The 17,556-nt window shown below is 33.4% G+C and overlaps 2 protein-coding genes across 2 annotated transcripts in view; one reads left to right on the top strand and one right to left on the bottom strand.

The window, feature by feature from the left end:
- The first annotated feature begins 182 nt into the window (after nucleotides 1–182).
- Nucleotides 183–5,438, top strand: LOC110463752 (pterin-4-alpha-carbinolamine dehydratase-like). The gene is made up of 4 exons (XM_021518595.1): nucleotides 183–321; nucleotides 1,045–1,182; nucleotides 1,615–1,695; nucleotides 2,612–5,438. Exons 1-4 carry the CDS (start codon nucleotides 241–243, stop codon nucleotides 2,702–2,704), a joined length of 393 nt encoding a protein of 130 aa, XP_021374270.1. The 5' UTR covers nucleotides 183–240; the 3' UTR covers nucleotides 2,705–5,438.
- Nucleotides 5,439–13,462: 8,024 nt separating this feature from the next.
- Nucleotides 13,463–17,556, bottom strand: part of LOC110463744 (ATP-binding cassette sub-family G member 1-like) — a 30,427-nt gene continuing 26,333 nt past the window's right edge. The window contains exons 9-12 of the mRNA XM_021518580.1: nucleotides 17,234–17,334; nucleotides 16,573–16,728; nucleotides 15,661–15,779; nucleotides 13,463–15,229 (exon numbers count right to left, since the gene is read on the bottom strand). Of these exons, the coding sequence (XP_021374255.1) occupies nucleotides 15,004–15,229; nucleotides 15,661–15,779; nucleotides 16,573–16,728; nucleotides 17,234–17,334 (602 nt within the window). The 3' untranslated portion in view covers nucleotides 13,463–15,003. The remainder of the gene's footprint in view (nucleotides 15,230–15,660; nucleotides 15,780–16,572; nucleotides 16,729–17,233; nucleotides 17,335–17,556) is intronic.

Here is a 17,556-nt window from a genome sequence, read left to right on the forward strand (position 1 = left end):
GAATCCAATTTCCGGATACTCGTAATTATATAAAGCATATTTAACCATTTTTGAGTGGTCATATATTTATTTACAACAGATTTGAACTTACAAAATGTATTGCATCATGATCTTTGTTGGCATATATCGTCTTACAAAACACAATGAAGATATTAGAGAAACAATCCGGATTAGGCTTGTGATTTAGTCTCTACCTAACCGGCAAGGTGCTTGAGTTGACAATCGATATTTATCACATAAATGATCGGTGTTTGTACAGTTTTTAGTCGACAGACATTCTCCCGCTGTTCTGCAATTACTTCAATATATTTCTCTAAAATGGTAAGACTGTATTTTAAGGTTGTTATTCCTGCATAACCGTAAAATATTGGTACACGGACACAGTACGTTCGATACAAACAGTGGGCAAATGCAGTCACATAGGTCAGGACCTGAAGAAAATTATCGGGGTGGGGGGGTTTCCTGAAGCCCAAAAAACCCCTCTGGATCCGCCACTGTCTAAACACATAATCGGTTACCCATTACAACACTTAATCGTTTGTTGTGTATGAGGCAAGCGAATCTGTAACAACCTAGAAAATGTGGGTTTTACTTTTCCTCTGTTGAAAAATATATAGGGCCTACAATAAAATTTATAAGTTATGATTGCACAGGGATGCTAAAATATATTCTTACATTAGTTTGTCTTTCACTTACCATGGTTTCCTTAATTATCAGTAGTTGTGATACATGGTCTTTTCTTAAAAATTCTAGCATACACCGGTACACAGAACGACTATAGGATAACACTTGAAACTCTGAAATATAGTATGACAAGAGGAGATAAATTAACATACATATAGTACAAACTTTCAGGGGTAGCGGCCATGAAAATATATCCTAGTCTGCTACAGATATTTCAACTTCTACCTTCACGAAAAAATAAGTATGCATGGTGAAGAGGTAATATGAAATGTGTTGAAATTAACTGCCAAATTTGTGTTGGACACACAACTTTAAGTTTAGTTATAATTGAAACACCTGTATACTTTGATATACTTTAAGGCCACTGAAGCTAAACGAGCCAAGTTGTCTGATGCAGAGAGACAGGATTTGTTGTCTCCCCTGAAGGGTGTTGGTTGGAGCATGGTGGAAGGGAGAGATGCCATCTACAAAGAATTTCTATTTAAAGATTTCAATGAGGTATACGTAATGATATTTACATGGCTCATTTGTAACATTGAACTTAATTAAGCTGTTTTTTTCTTTTTCTTTAAATGAGATATATGTTTGGAGACAAAAAGTAGCATGGTTCAGGGAAAACAGGAAATGAAATTCTTTTTAGCCTTATCATAAAAGACAAAAATATGTTCAGTTGTGCTCAAAGTTTTTGTCATTTCATATGTAGAATTATGAAAGAGGATAATAATCATATTTACCTACCGTGTATACCATATTAATTTCATTAAAGGCATGTATAAGTTTTGATTATTATTTCTTAGATATTATTATTTCTTAGATAAAATATATTTGTTTTTGTTAATGACTCGTATTAATACCTATTTTCTCTATACATTTCTCAGCTTATGGTTAGTTTTGATTATGTCATGACATGTTGTTCTCATCCCTTATCAGGCGTTTGGATTTATGACCAGAGTAGCACTGTTAGCTGACAAGATGGACCATCACCCAGAGTGGTTCAATGTCTACAACAAGGTGGGTAGAGCAGGTCAAATTCTTGGGTGAAAGGTCAGGTAAACAGATTGAAGATTTTGTGTAAATGTAGCTAATACATCTTTTCTCGGCTTGAGTCAGATCACGGTACTATTATTATTATTGGATGAAGCTAAGAGAAACTCACTCCAGCTGAGTCAGCAGCAAGATGCTACCCCATTTTGACATTAACATTCTTTTTCCCCCCACACTAAACCACACTAAAGATAGATGATATCACAACAGATAAATGTTAGAGAATGTTTTAGTAACTTTGATATGTCTTATATACACAGAAATGTTAATAAGTGTTAATAAGTGTTGGGGACCTGGAACCCTGGAAATTTTGTCATATATATAAATATGTCTTACGCACCTATCTATTGCCACTAATCTCTACATGCTTGGGACTTTAGGTTTAATATGGCTAACACTGTTTATCTCTAATTTGTTTTTTATCTGTGTATGTAGCTATAATTTATGCTTCATTGACTTCATTAAGAAGAATTGCTCTTATCTTCGTGTAAGCGGTTAAGAAGAATTGCTCTCATCTATGTCTTGCCTATGTCAACTGCTATATTGATTATATTTGCATCAATTGTGTATCTAGAGTTGCTCTACTGAATGCATATTGCGGATGCTGATTTTGACCTATATTTTACGCTTCATGTTTTGTATGACTTTTGCACTGCAAGCAGGGGACATCGATGACAGCGCCTTCTTGTTATAATTTGAAAACTTCACCCTTATGCGGTTTGACTAGCTTAGTGAACGTTAACACTGTTCAACAGATCAAGTAATAAGTCACTTGGGAAAGGACAATAATGGAATAAGTGTATACTATGTAATAAAAGGGAGGTAACTCATGTTGATTTCCCAGTGAAACTAACTTGTTTATTACCAATGTATCCTGTTTCAGGTCCAGGTGACACTCAGTACACATGATGTAGGTGGTCTGTCCTCACGGGATGTGAAACTGGCCAACTTCATGGAGAAGGCTGCAGGCAAATAGACCTGTCTGATGTAGACCAAACCGCTGTGGGCTGTTACACTACAGGGGATGTACATGATGTTAAGAGAAATCATCAAAAGTGATCATATTTTCCCTCAGGGCCATAATCTTACAAGGGGCACCACAAACTGATTTGTCTGACGGACATTTGTCCACCTACATAATCTTACAAGGGGTACCACAAACTGATTTGTCTAACGGACTTTTGTCCACCTACATAATCTTACAAGGGGTACCACAAACTGATTTGTCTAACGGACTTTTGTCCACCTACATAATCTTACAAGGGGAACCACAAACTGATTTGTCTGACGGACATTTGTTCACCTACATAATCTTACAAGGGGCACCACAAACTGATTTGTCTGTCGGACATTTGTCCACCTACATAATCTTACAAGGGGTACCACAAACTGATTTGTCTAACGGACTTTTGTCCACCTACATAATCTTACAAGGGGCAACACAAACTGATTTGGTTGACGGACATTTGTCCACCTACATAATCTTTCCAGGCCGTGGCCCATCTACGGTACCAGTATTCATCTTGGGTATCAGAGCAGTATGCAGAGGTATACATTTGTAGAAAGGTTATAACAGGGTTTATACCACTAATAGTCATAAAATAGGTATGAGGGTTTTTTTTTGGCTTCTATTTCTCTTCAGATTTATGTATGATACTGGGAAACTATTTGGCAAAATTGCAAAAAAATAAAATTTATTTAAAAAAAAGCCAGTTTCTAACTTGTGTTTAACTTTTGATACCCTGCTATACGCTAATGAATCATGATCTCATGATCATCTTATGAGCTGTTATGGTGGAACAGAATTGTTTTCTAGATTCCAGCTTTATTTCGGTCATCGTGTACATGTTCGGAGGTTTCTGGCCCACGGTGGTGTGGTGTTTCCTTCCTGCCTTAGATAGACATTGTAACGTGTATCTACGGTTATAGTACTCTCTACATTCCAATATTTACGGAAGATGACTTACTAAACATCGGATCCCTGTGTTAACGTTATTAGTGTGGTTTTAATATTGTGTACATTAATATATATTTGACAGAATCGGTTATTTATCAGAGTTTTATTATGGTGATGTTTTTTGGTTTCTTTATATTCCCTCTGACATACAGCTTATGACACAAAATAAGATTTTTTTTAAACTTTTGTAGAAATTATATCTTACATTGATCTGCAATGCACAACAATGTAACAATATAATAAAAAAATGATTATAGATGAAAAATTAATGTCATTTTCATCACACAGAATGTACTATTGCTAGTAGTGTACATGAGTATAAGATTATCAAAGCCGTATGAAGTGAAATTGTGTGAAATTATAAATTTTGAGTATGTGTCTGTTTTAATTGTATATCAGATCAGGAATAACTTGTGTTCATATAGCGAATGAGCAGGTACTTGTATTTAACCAGTATATCAATACCCATTATATTTGTTTTATTGTTTTTAGTGGATTTCACTTATAATGTTATGTTGCGTAATGTTGCATAATATCATAATTTTGTTTAAAAGTAAAACCCTATTAATCTTGACATATTAATGTAACCTACTTTTTTTTATGTCATATTATGTGACATAAACAACTCTTTATAACATGGTTTATTATCATTTGTCTATTAGAACACAAAATAAAATGTCATTAAAATTTAAACTTTCAAAAACATTTCTTTTTCTACAATGATGATGTTTTTCATCTTGATGAGGTGTAAAAAACTGTAGACTTAACCAAAAATATGACCAATGACCTAGATTTGTTATATGATGTGATATAAATTCTAATTATTAAAATGTTACATATCCTCATGGCTATACACTTTAAAATTATATTAGAAGTGATATAGTTTCAGAGAAAAGCAGTGTTTCTGTTAACGACACACTTCTGTTTATATCATATCATCCTCTGACACATGACAATAAGGGGAATGCACTAAGTCTATATCGTTTCACCTTTAATAGATTAAGTATCCATACATATGAGTATGCTTTGCTTTCAAAACCTATGTAATACTAGGTAAATCATATTCATATGTGAATGTTTTGACACCAAATATGTTCACAAAAAATAACATTGATGGTTGTGATATAATCTCAAATGTCATAATTATATACCTGTCATTGTATAATGACTCTGAAATTAATTAAGTTTAATAATATAAACTGTGCCAAAAAGTTACCATCATAGCTGATACTGCCCAAAAAGTGCTGCCTTAACATGGATATATAATTTGATATTTAGATTTTTTTTTATCTTTTTGAATTTTTGTGTGAAAACTAGTCTCATCTTTTATATACATTGTAACATTGTATACCTGGTAGTATTATTTTTGTTAGAAATGTTTTTTGTAGTAGCTTTGATTTATTATATTTTCTTATAAATATACACAAAACACTGGACCCATTTTGTAAAATGTTCAATCTCTAGAAAATTCCTACAAAATTAAATATTCATTTGAAAAGATAATATATGAAGGACGACCGATTTTTAATGAAAAATAATTAAAGTCTATTCTTTAAAACTTAAAAGTTATACATGTATGTATACTACTTCCACTGAAGATGCATTACATTAGTAAACAGAAATATCCTCAATTATGTTGAAGTATTTGAGAACATTGAAGACTGCTGTATTGTTGAGAAGTCATTATACTTACTGGTGTATGTTATGTAGAATGTAAACCAAGTGTGTGGTGGAATAAAATGGTAAAAAAGTGTTTATTGTTTGTCTTTTTTTTACCCCCCACCAACAAGTTATATTTCATTTAAGGATCCCTGTCCCACTGCAGACAAGACACTAGGTAGTTCTACTTTAGATTTCCGTATACACAGTAAGCTCCCCTAATTTTAATTTTGCATGTAGTTGTTTATACATGTAACTGTTGTACTAATGGGCCAGGGTCCTACCACTGACCAGGTAACTTGGTTGATCATAGTGGTAGTATAACAATCAGAGGTCCGGGGTTTTAATCCTGGGCCCGTATTCATGAAACCGTTCTCATGCTCAAGCATGGGTTTTGTGCTCAAGCCGAATTTCTTGTTTTTGTTGTAAATTAATAAAAAAAAAAAAATGTCAATGGTTTAGAAAAAGATTAAAGAGACTTAAGCCCGAAAACTGTTTACAATGTTTACTTTTGACTTTTTGATCGTTTGACATGATTTAAGTGAGTTACAAGAAAATTGCTTTGAGCACAAAATCAATATGGTTTCATGAATACGGGCCCTGGTCTTGCCCTATCGCACCAACTTGCTTATTGTTTTTCGTAAAGTCCACATGGCATGATTTTCTTTTAAAAATGATAATCAGTTATTTGTCATGCTGGAAAAAAATTCATGTATGATAACAGATTTGGCAGTGGTGCAGGAATCCTTAATGTTATACATGTACCTGCTCTGCTGCCTTTCTGGAGTCCCTGGTTTTGATTCCTGTTAAGAGTTCCTCGTGAAGTGACCTATTGGGATCATCTGTACATGTCTGCAGCATGTGTTGGCATTCACTGAGAATTAGGTGCAATAACTGTTGGTTAGCATGGAACATCATCCAAACTAATATTTATCCTGTTAATTTCCCACTGAAGTTTGATTTTAAGGCAGAGACTGCCCTAAGATCATCTTAGAATTTGGCACCTCATCTTGTTTATTTAAAAGCTCTTCAAGAAATTCCTTGATTTTCATGAAACTTCTGCTAATTTGGAGTTCCAATTACCCACAGGTTTCATTTGGAGCCAGATCGAAAGACTGCCTGAGAAAATCGTGAATTTTGGCACCTAAAGCTGACTATGTGCAAGCTCTTCAAGAAATCCTCATTTCAGGAAACTTTCTAAACATAATTATAGTGCCAATGTGCCACTTCAATTTGATTCCGAACAGGATCTGAAATACAATAGGACTCACTCTAGCGACCACCATTATCTCCATGTCGGGCCAAATTCACAAATATCTAAGCTACTGTGATCTTATCATAACACAACAGAATATATGAACCAAGTATTAGTCCTTTATTGTGTATATTGTATTAGGATTCGGCCATCATTTCTCCTTAACTGGTACAGGCGAACATCCACTTCCGTGCCATTTGTTTTTAAGGTGTTTATTGTGATGGTTTCCCATGTGTTGTCGCTAAGATCCTGTTATCTTTCCACAGGTTCTGATGAGTTTGGATTTTATTGCATGTTTACACTACTGACTTGCATAAATATTTTTCTAATTTTACCAATGCATACTGGCCAACCTTATAAAATTTCAAAGGGGGAGGGGGTGAGAGATTGTGCATGCTGAAATTTCAAAAAACAAATGTGTGTATTGCACACATTTTTACTAAACGGAATGAGAAACGTATTTTCAACACTTTACATACTCTTGCATATCACAGCGGCCGATATATGCATAAATCTACAAATCAAAACCAAACAAATCAATACCAATATCATCCTTTATTGATCAGAGTGTAACATTTTACATTCACACTATAATTTACCTTGATGATTCCTCAATATAATAGTAGTTATATCTCTGCACACTCACACACAAAAAAGTTTATGAGGAAATAAAACGATTCTTTGAAAGACTTATAAACATGAATACAATTTACACTGTTATACAAAAACTACATTGTTATTTAATCCAATTGCACTTTTTTAACACTAAATAAACAAATGTTTTAAAACATTAATAGAAAGAATAAATTATGCATTAAATTAAACAGTTTTTAAGTGACATCTTTTCTATGGTTACATTATAAGACCATAAGCCTAAAATATACAGTTTTGATTTTGTAAAATTGTGGAAAGTTACTTTCCTGCAATTTTTAATTACTTTATCAGAAATATTCGCTTTCATATTGAATTAGTGATTTTTTTCTCTCTCTGAAAATGACCCACTTAAATGATCTAGGAAAAAGTTTGCAGTTTTTAAAGTTTTTATTTTCATTCTAAAAGGTTATATCCTTAATATATTTATACAACTCATAAGGACCAGATGAGCAAAAATAACGGATTTTATGAAAATGAAGAGAACACTGTGATGTAATAGAAATAGTAAACAGAAAATTTATTGAACCATGATTGTGTAAAAATGTATAAATTATTGAGTATGAGGTCAGTAATGCTAAACCATTGTTCCAAAAATAGTATTTGCTCTAAATATTTTGCATGGTTAGAATATCAATGAACACATTTGATTCATTTTCATTTTTTATTTAACCCTTTCACCACTGTAGACCATTATTGCATAATGGACTTTTCCAGATCAATGCACGGGAGAGTCTACTAATGTTGCATAGGGGTGAAAGGGTTTAACGACCTCAGAATTTATCTCGCTCCTCGAGGTGCTCCACTAGGATTGTCAGTGGTGCGAGGTTGAGGACAGCAGCTTTAATTGGTTGCGTTAATCAAAGTTGCATTGTTTGTTGTTTTACTGGAACACATAGATATATTTATTCCAAATTTCTTTTCCCCTAAACTTCTTATTTAGATCAATTTATCTGGTCAGGTTAGGGTAAAAGAAATCTGACTAGAAAATACTGCTTGATAAGTTGAATATTCTGTGACAAATATACATGTGCACGTTAGTTTATGCAAATTAGTTTTACCGATAAGCAAATAATTACTTGCGATCCTCCATTCATACTGTACACTGAGAAATAGCCCAAGCAGTTTACCAGAACTTTAACCACTTCATCCCCATGTAAATTGAGTAGACTCAACTGTGCATTAATCTGGGTAAGCCTATTATAGTTTACAGTGGTGAAAGGGTTAATTTATGCACGCAGTTTACTATACATAGTGTGTGCATTGTGAAATATGAAATAGGAAGAAAAATATTTTCCCCTATTCAATATTTACGAAAGCTTGACAACCACACAAAGTTTGTAGAGAAAACTCCTGTGATACAACAGATATAAGCTTATTTGCTTTTTACAGTAAAATGTTCCAGCAAACTTTCTGTCAAATGGCAAGTACAATGATGATATACAGTGGAACTTAGGTTTCAGGAATAACTTTAGAACAAGTACATTAATTGAGTTAGTTGAACATTATTTAAACTTTACATTTGTCAAGAACGTAAAGACTTTATCAGAATTTGAATCAATCAGAAAACAACATACATATGTCTGCTAAAAAATACATCACTGTAAAAATGTATGTTAACACAATTGACAATATCTATGATTAAGTGTGAAAAACACATGTTACTTTGTTTATGCTTCATTAAATACCAATTGTCCTTTGTTTTTTTTAACAACAATTTTACAACTTACAGTATGCTGTAAATGTAAAGTCAAAGTTGAACATAATCATTTATCAACCCCCCTAATAAGTTAAAATTTATCACGACAGTGAATATTGGAATATTATATACCATATTTAGTAGTTACTCGCAAAGGTCTAAATCAAGTTAACACTCGGCAAACACCGACTTTACCAGAGGAAGGAAAATGTTTTTGTTCTGGGTGAAAGTTTCCCGATATACAGAATTGAGGATAAAAGCTATGATTTAATTCCACTTTGTTTTTGGTGATCTCGTACAAGTATTTAACGGTCTATGTTGAGTGTATTACACGTTACACACTGTGAATGTTTTTACATAACTATCCTAACACGAAAAAGTAACCTCTCCATTAAATATTGTTGCATACATTGTGTGAATCAGTTTCAGAGCTGGCAAATATAACATCAATGCCAAACATGTGGGTGAAATTGAGTAATATCCAGAAAAAATATCCACAAAGTGAAGTATAAACAGACTGCATTAAAATACTTCTGTAGCCATTATATGCGCCCCCCCCCCCCTCTTCCCATGCCAAAAAAATATATCAGAAGATGAAATAAGGACTATATTTCAACAATACAATGAAAACTTGCACAGAATAACAACATTTATATCACTCATAATAAAACTTATACTAGACAATCCTCTTTTATAAACATATATGGTACACAAAGTCTTTGTCATGAACGACAAACCATTACATGGAAGTTTCATCTTTGACAAAATCTGTGACAAAGACAAACTTACATGCTACAACTTAGACAAAATCTGTGACAAAGACAAACTTTGTTACCTCTTCGACAAAGTTCATCATGAAAGACAACAAAATATCACAAAAGACTAAACTTTATGTTACATCTTAGACAGAATGTATCACAAAAGACTAAACTTAATGTTACATCTTAGACAGAATGTATCACAAAAGACTAAACTTTATGTTACATCTAAGACAGAATGTATCACAAAAGACTAAACTTTATGTTACATCTTAGACAGAATGTATCACAAAAGACAAACCCTCAATTGCAGTTTAGACAAATTCTGTTACAAAGGACAAAACTTCAAGTTACATCCGAAACAAAGTCCATCTTGAAAGACTTTGTTACATATTAAGACAAAATCTGTCTTGAAAGACCAACCCTAGTGTTACATGTTAGACAAAATCTGTCTTGAAAGACGAACCCTAATGTTACATGTTAGACAAAAACTTGTTACAAAAGACAAAAGTTTGTCTGACATATGGTAGACACAATATCATGTCTGATAGAAAAATCTCATCAGTCAGGATTTAAACAAAGACAAACCTTCATGTTACGTTGTTAAAGTAGCCGTATATNTAAAATGTTAACGGACGACGGACGACGGACGACGACGGACGAAAACGGATAGCAATAGGTCACTTGAGCTAAAGCTCAGGTGACCTAAAAAGGCAAAACATCACATCTGTCACACGGTAATCCTATCTCGGGTCCCATGTCACAAAACATTATCACATGTAGAAAGAATCTCATCTGTAACAACATAAGATAAATTCAAACTTTCCACAGCTTTTCCCATTACAATCGTACTGCATAAAATAAAGGAATGAACATTATTTTTATTGATTTTGACTCGTTAAACAAATAAATGCTCATAGCACTGGATTCAACACTTTATAATCGTTGTTAAATCACTAACTTTCCCTTCAACATCAAATCTTCAAAAATTAACAGCATTAAACAGTCACTCAACTTTCAACTTCTGAAAACAACAAACTTTCAACTTCTGAAAACAATAAACTTTTAACTTCTGAAAACAAATGACTTCAAAAATAAAATTATAACTACAGAATTTTTATGTTATCTTTTTTTGCCATTTTCCTGCAAAAAAAGATGAAAAAATGCTTTATCAAATTCATTTTCATCATCATTTTCCCCCCTATTTTACAGTATTAGCAGAAATTGAACATATATAATAAAAAGTAGAAATATATACGTTTGTTTCTAGATTCGATGAAAAGACAAAATTTATAAATCTTTAAAATTTTGAAGAATTTATATCTTTCGTGAAAATCATTTTCAGATATAATTACAATCAATAATGAAGCATCATCTCAATTGTGAATTGACTTGTTTGCTGATACAGGCATAGTTCATGTAACTTAGTAGATGCAAAAAGTAATGTACAGTATAAATCTGAGCTGTTTTTCATTTGAATCAGGAATATACAACACACTTTACTTCTTTAATATCTTAAGTCAAAATGATACACAAACCAGGTATCAAAGTTAACAGTCGCAGAGGAAAGTTTCTCTTAAATCATAAAACACTAAATGTGTTATTTACAATATATGGATAACATTCATAAGAACTTTACATAGAAAACACACTCTCTTTTATTACACTTACTCGCTCTAGTTCAAGTTCTATTTCGTGTGTAATGTTAAATGTATCACCATAGAGACACAGGCACCAACATTATAAACAAACACGTCTTTTATACAATTTGGCAACAAACACGATATCCTACTATTGTTGTCATTGATCGAACATTTAAAGGAGCTGACCGAAGAAATTCTTTCACTTTACAATTTTCATCCTTTTCCACAATTTTTGATATAGCAGAATGAAGAAATCTTTGAAAAAAATCAGACAAGCACAGTACAAATGCTGTCTGATAGTGTTATAGATGTTTGTACAGCAACATGACATGATGGCACAGGAGAGTACAAAAATAAATCTCACAATGTAATCTTAAACATAGTTTCATATGCCATTAAATTTCTAAAGAATTGAAATTATGTTAGAATTGAACAATGATAAAAGAATTCTGTCGCTTTCTATGAAACAATTGAAAAATGATTGAAGATTTCCTTGTCGTTTTCTGTGAAACAAGTTATAAGCAATATTTACAGTGCAATATGAATCATCGAAAACGTGAGTATATAAATTAACAGAATCATTTATAAATTTAAAAAAAATTAAAACACAGACAGCATTAATATAACTATAGAAGTTCAGAGCATCCTTTGTGCTGATACTAATGTTTTCATCAACTTCATTGTCCCTTACACTTTTTTTGACAAATTCTTCATGTACTGAAGCAAAAACGCATATCAATTCAAGTACATGGTGGAAATTTTAATGCTGTTCCATCAACAAAATTTGTGTGTTTTTATTCAATTTGTGATTTATTTTTAAATCTCTATTTGTAGGTCTGTATAGTGAACATGTCACCAGCTCCACTAAATCTGTAAATCTCACCTACTTTGCTAGTCTATTAAAATCTCGCCTATTTCACTACTTGGGTCAAAATCTCATCTACTCTTCTAGTTAATAACCAGCCTTAAAATCATCTACTGGTACTTAAGTTAACTACTGTGTTAAAACTGGATCACAAATTCTGCATTTGTGAAATGAAGGATACCAATACTGTGTGGTAATACATTACGTTTCCAAGTCCCAGGAAATGTTATTACTGAAAGTGAGTTTCTTCAATAGCAACCCGTTTTCAAATTTTAATTTCAATTATGTTTATGTTGTATTTCATGTCAAAACTCTTTGTCCACAGAACACTTTATATTGTATAGAACAGTTAAATAAAATTTCATAAAATTATCAGTCAAGTGTAGTCTTAAAAATGAGACCAAATAACAACAAGGCCTGTCTGTAAGACATAGCACCTTGGAACATCACTACAACAGCACACGGTCAATTTCCAACAAAGGCTCATCAATTGTAAACAAAAACATTTTTACAAATAAGAATTGTTTTTTAAAATGTAATAATGATCTGGTATTTCCCCCGAAATTTTTTCACCCAGTATAGATTTTTTTACAGATGTACACATCATACCCACAATGTGAAAACATGTACCTTGTTTTTAATTTATACCTACATTGTGTATATTGTCAACGGTAATCAAACATCGTTGAGCAGTATACTTCTACACTAGAGCCACAGTGATGATAGCTTTTCACCATTCAACCATCAGCCAAGTATATAACTATTGTTTGAACCTGTTCCTCCTGCAATCTAATTAAAATTATATCTTCACATCGCTCCCGTTTACTGATATGTCGCGTTGAAGATCTAACAACATCCCGTAGAGGGTCACGTCAGAGGTCAACATGAATACATTATCGTATTTATAACAAGCCAATCAAAACGCGACATAACTCTTTTTCGTCTGGTCCAGTGATTGTTTGAATATTGCGAAGCCTGTCATCGGTTAATTTTAGTTTCAGGTTGTTAAACTTTTAAACGACAACATCACCAGAAGAGGAAGTCTCTGTTATGTCAAAGCAAAATCCACAAATTGTACAAACGTTGTCTTGTAGATAGACACGGCGTGGTGTCATGGGTGCCGCCATTTTGGATGCTCATTTGACACCTCTCGGTCTTTTATCATAGCAAGAGTGTTCCGAAATCATTACATCATCACTTACAGAAATGCGTAAGCTCTCGTCCGATTGGTTAATGCAAAGGTCGCCTGAACATGACCCTCTACGGGATGTTGTTAGATCATCAGTAAACGGGAGCGATGTGAAGATATAATTTTAATGAGATTGTTCCTCCTGTATCAGAATTACAATTATTGTAGCAATATTTCACAATGAACTATTCCAACCTATGAATTGAAAGGGTTCAAATGTGTCTTCAGTGGTGAATGAGTTATTGGGAAATCAGAAATCAGTACAAAGATGGTAGGGATTTAAAATACTGCAATGTGTTCAGCCTTTTATTTTTGGTTAAGGGGGTTGGGCAGTATAATTGGTGCCAAAATTCACCCCTTTTCCTATTAAAGATTTCAATATGTATTTTTTTTTCCTATTAAAGATTTCAATATGTATTTTTTTTCCGAAGATTTGAAAAAATAAAAAAAATAAATAAAATGAAATCCCCAGAAAATCAGTTCCAGTTAGAAACAACTTAAAAACGTGATCAAACCATCTATTTGGTCCCACTATAGAACGTGAATGTAAGTTTTACCCGTTTAGCTAAACAATCTGATTATTTCAAACAACATTTGGTCCATATTATCTTGTTGAGAGGTCTCATTCTAGATAGTATGTGGGTGGTACTTGTATTTGATGACACATGGGAGGTGGGATCAATATAATTTACATTTGTACAGTGGTCCCAAGGAAAATATTGTTGGTGTTGGTAGTCACAAAAATAAATCAATATTTTTCTGGAATAGTTCATTTACAAAATTTTGGTAAATTGTCATGGGTACTTCTGATATTTCTGTTTTTCTGTGACATAAATCTATTTATCTTAAATGTAATTTATCTTAAAACTGCTGCAATTCTTTTCATATTTCACACATGTGTTCAATGGTGTATATATATAGGTTCCCTAATGACTGTTGGTTGGTTATCATATTAAATCAACCATCATGAGTTTGGGGACTTTTTCCTCCCTCAACACTCGGATATAATATCTAGGAAACCATAGGTTTCTCATGAGATAACATTATTCCTGTTTCCGATTGGGGAAACAATTTCCATGAACTGTGATGTCACAATGGAAGAAGATGATGTAACAAAGCATTGTTATTCGATGTCACAATTAGAAGATTGACCAATGAAATAATATCCAGGGTGTTACCCACTAGTGGGTTACTGAATATGTTTACCAACACCTAGCAGGTTTATCCACTGAATTGGGGGTGAGGAAACCTATAACAGTTGTGGGAGACAAAGACAACCTTATATAAAGTGGATCGAGTTGTAAACATGTATTAACTGAAATAGTATACATTAATCACAATTCTCTTGTACTAACTGTGTTACAGCTTTGTTCAATTATTTCTCTTGCTTCCATTGATAATTTTCATTTCTCAAATGACAAATGGCAAGAATGGACTCTTGTTTAATTGTTAACTTGTCAAGATCTGTCTTGAGTATACATAAAACCTTTTCCCACTTTGTTAAATGTAATTTAATTTGCAGAAGAAAAAAGGAAAATAAAACTTTCCTTTTGATGTTACGGAACAGAGGTGAGGATTTCCTCTGATACGACTAGATGTTTATCTCTGGGCCTTGACTCTCCATCTCAGTACGAAGTAGCAGCCCACACGGAGGATGACGAAGAAAACACACAGCACAATGAAGTCCACGTAGAAGCTAGCTCCCTCCACGTCCATCTCCTTCAGGATCATATCTGGCTTGTTAAACATACATATCTGTTTGTCACAGTCCAGCGACTCCCGGCCATTACCATAAATAGCCTGTAGCACACCCTCAAATGAATACCTGTAATGGGATCACAATAGAAAATTAAAGGAATTTGATCATTCTTATACTGAATTAATGGATCAATCAACAGTCAATCACTATCGAGGAAGTGGTTATTACTGAATTAATGGATCAATCAACAGCCAATCACTATCGAGGAAGTGGTTATTACTGAATTAATGGATCATGCTACTATCTCTCCCGCCCACTCCAAAATCAACAACCTCATCCTATCAAATCTTGTTTGGTTTTAAATTTGTTAATACTTTGGAAGTCACACTGTTGACTACTGATATTATCAAACCAACCTTACAGCCACTCCTCTACCCAGCCATCATTAGACTGAATGTCCAGTGTTTGGATAAAATAAAACCTGAAATGTCTGTAAATCTCAAAATGTTTGTAATAACGAAGTTGAGCTGTAGCAGGGTTCTGTCCTGTTTACTTACCCTATATAAGATATATAGGACAACCACTGCAGATACGCTGGTATGGTCTCAAAGTTAACGAAGAAACCGCTAAATAGCAGGACAGGTATCGCTGTCACTGGTCCCAGGAATACAGCCACCTACATCATACAACAGAAAATAACGGTGTCGTCTAAACAAAATATCACTACACCATCTAAATCATATAACAGAAAATAATGGTGTCATCTAGATTAAATATCACAACATCATTTACATCATTCAACAGAAAATAATGGTGTCGTCTAAACTAAATATCACTACACCATCTAATAACAGTGTCATCTAAATTAAAAATCACTACACCATCTAAATCATATGACAGAAAATAATGGTGTCTTCTAAACTAAATATCCCTACACCATCTAATAAGGGTCATATAAAATAAATATCACTACACTATCTAATAACAGTGTCGTCTAAACTAAATATCACTACACCATCTACATCAAACAATAGAAAATTACAGTGTCATCTAAGCTCAATATTACTACTGAAAAAGATACCTATACCTTACTACAAAACAGTAAATTTAAAGTAATTCATAAAGTTCTGATAGTAATCAACCCAGGCAAGCTAAATTTGGATTCAAATATTTGTATTGCAATATTACTGCCCATTCCATTTATTTGAACCAGCATCAACTCAAAATGTCTGCATGTCTCTCAATATAATTATATTTTGTATACAATGTTAAATTCCTAAGTACCAGCATATAACAAACACAGACTTTGATACTTTTGAAAAGGGTTAAACCAGGTGCCACAAGTTGTGATACCTAGTTTAACCCTTTCACCCCTATGTAACTTTAGTAGACTCTACCATGCATTGATCTGGATGAGTCCATTATGGTCTACAGTAGAGAAAGGGTTAAACAATTTATCCGACACTCACCTGTAAAGATGTTGCCGCCCCTATCAGTAGGCCTAGAGACTGGGCAACAAGTGAGGTCTGTGTGGCTAACGTCAGGAACATCACAAACCGCGTGAAGTCATTTGGTTGTGATGTCATCCAGTATACTATACTACCATACACAAGTGGGAAAATTATCTGTGAAGGAATTAAAACATATATTACTATACACAAGTGGGAAAATTATCTGTAAAGGAATTCAAACATAACTGTATCAGTCATTATTTTTTCCAATGCCTCCGCCGGGAGTCGAACCCGGGACCTCTGGTTTACTAGTCTTTCGCTCTACAAAATGAGCTAAAAAGGAATTCTCTCTAGCCGTGTCGGTAGGAAGCGGCTAGTATTTTACCAAGGTGACATACTACTATATACAAGTGACAACTACAGTACACAATTATCTGAAAAGGAATTCAAACATATTCTACTATACACAATAAAAGAGATGATCTGTATCGGAATTTAAAAATATATTTTGCTATACAAAAGCAGCATAATTACCTGTAAAGGAATTCCAACATATATCTTATATGCCAGGGGTTAAATTTTCTGTCAAAGAATTCAAATGTATAGACTACACAAGCAGTAAAATTATCTGTGAATGAAATGAAGAACTTATTTTGTGAGCGTTGCTGTAGATCCTTACCTGGAATGGCAAATCAGCCATAGTTTTAGCCAGGTAGTAGGCCTTGACACTGTACCAGTAGTTTAAATGTTCCCGCACAAACACCGCCATCTCCAACGGGACTATAACAGACAATAGACTACAATAACATACAGCAGACAATTCAGTGACCCACTGTTAACACCAGATGGACTATAACAGACAATAGACTACAATTACATACAGCAGACAATTCAGTGACCCACTGTTAACACCAGAGGGACTATAACAGACAATAGACTACAATTACATACAGCAGACAATTCAGTGACCCACTGTTAACACCAGAGGGACTATAACAGACA

The sequence above is a fragment of the Mizuhopecten yessoensis genome, unplaced genomic scaffold (genome assembly GCF_002113885.1).
Source record: "Mizuhopecten yessoensis strain PY_sf001 unplaced genomic scaffold, ASM211388v2 scaffold10923, whole genome shotgun sequence".
Lineage (NCBI taxonomy): Eukaryota > Metazoa > Mollusca > Bivalvia > Pectinida > Pectinidae > Mizuhopecten > Mizuhopecten yessoensis.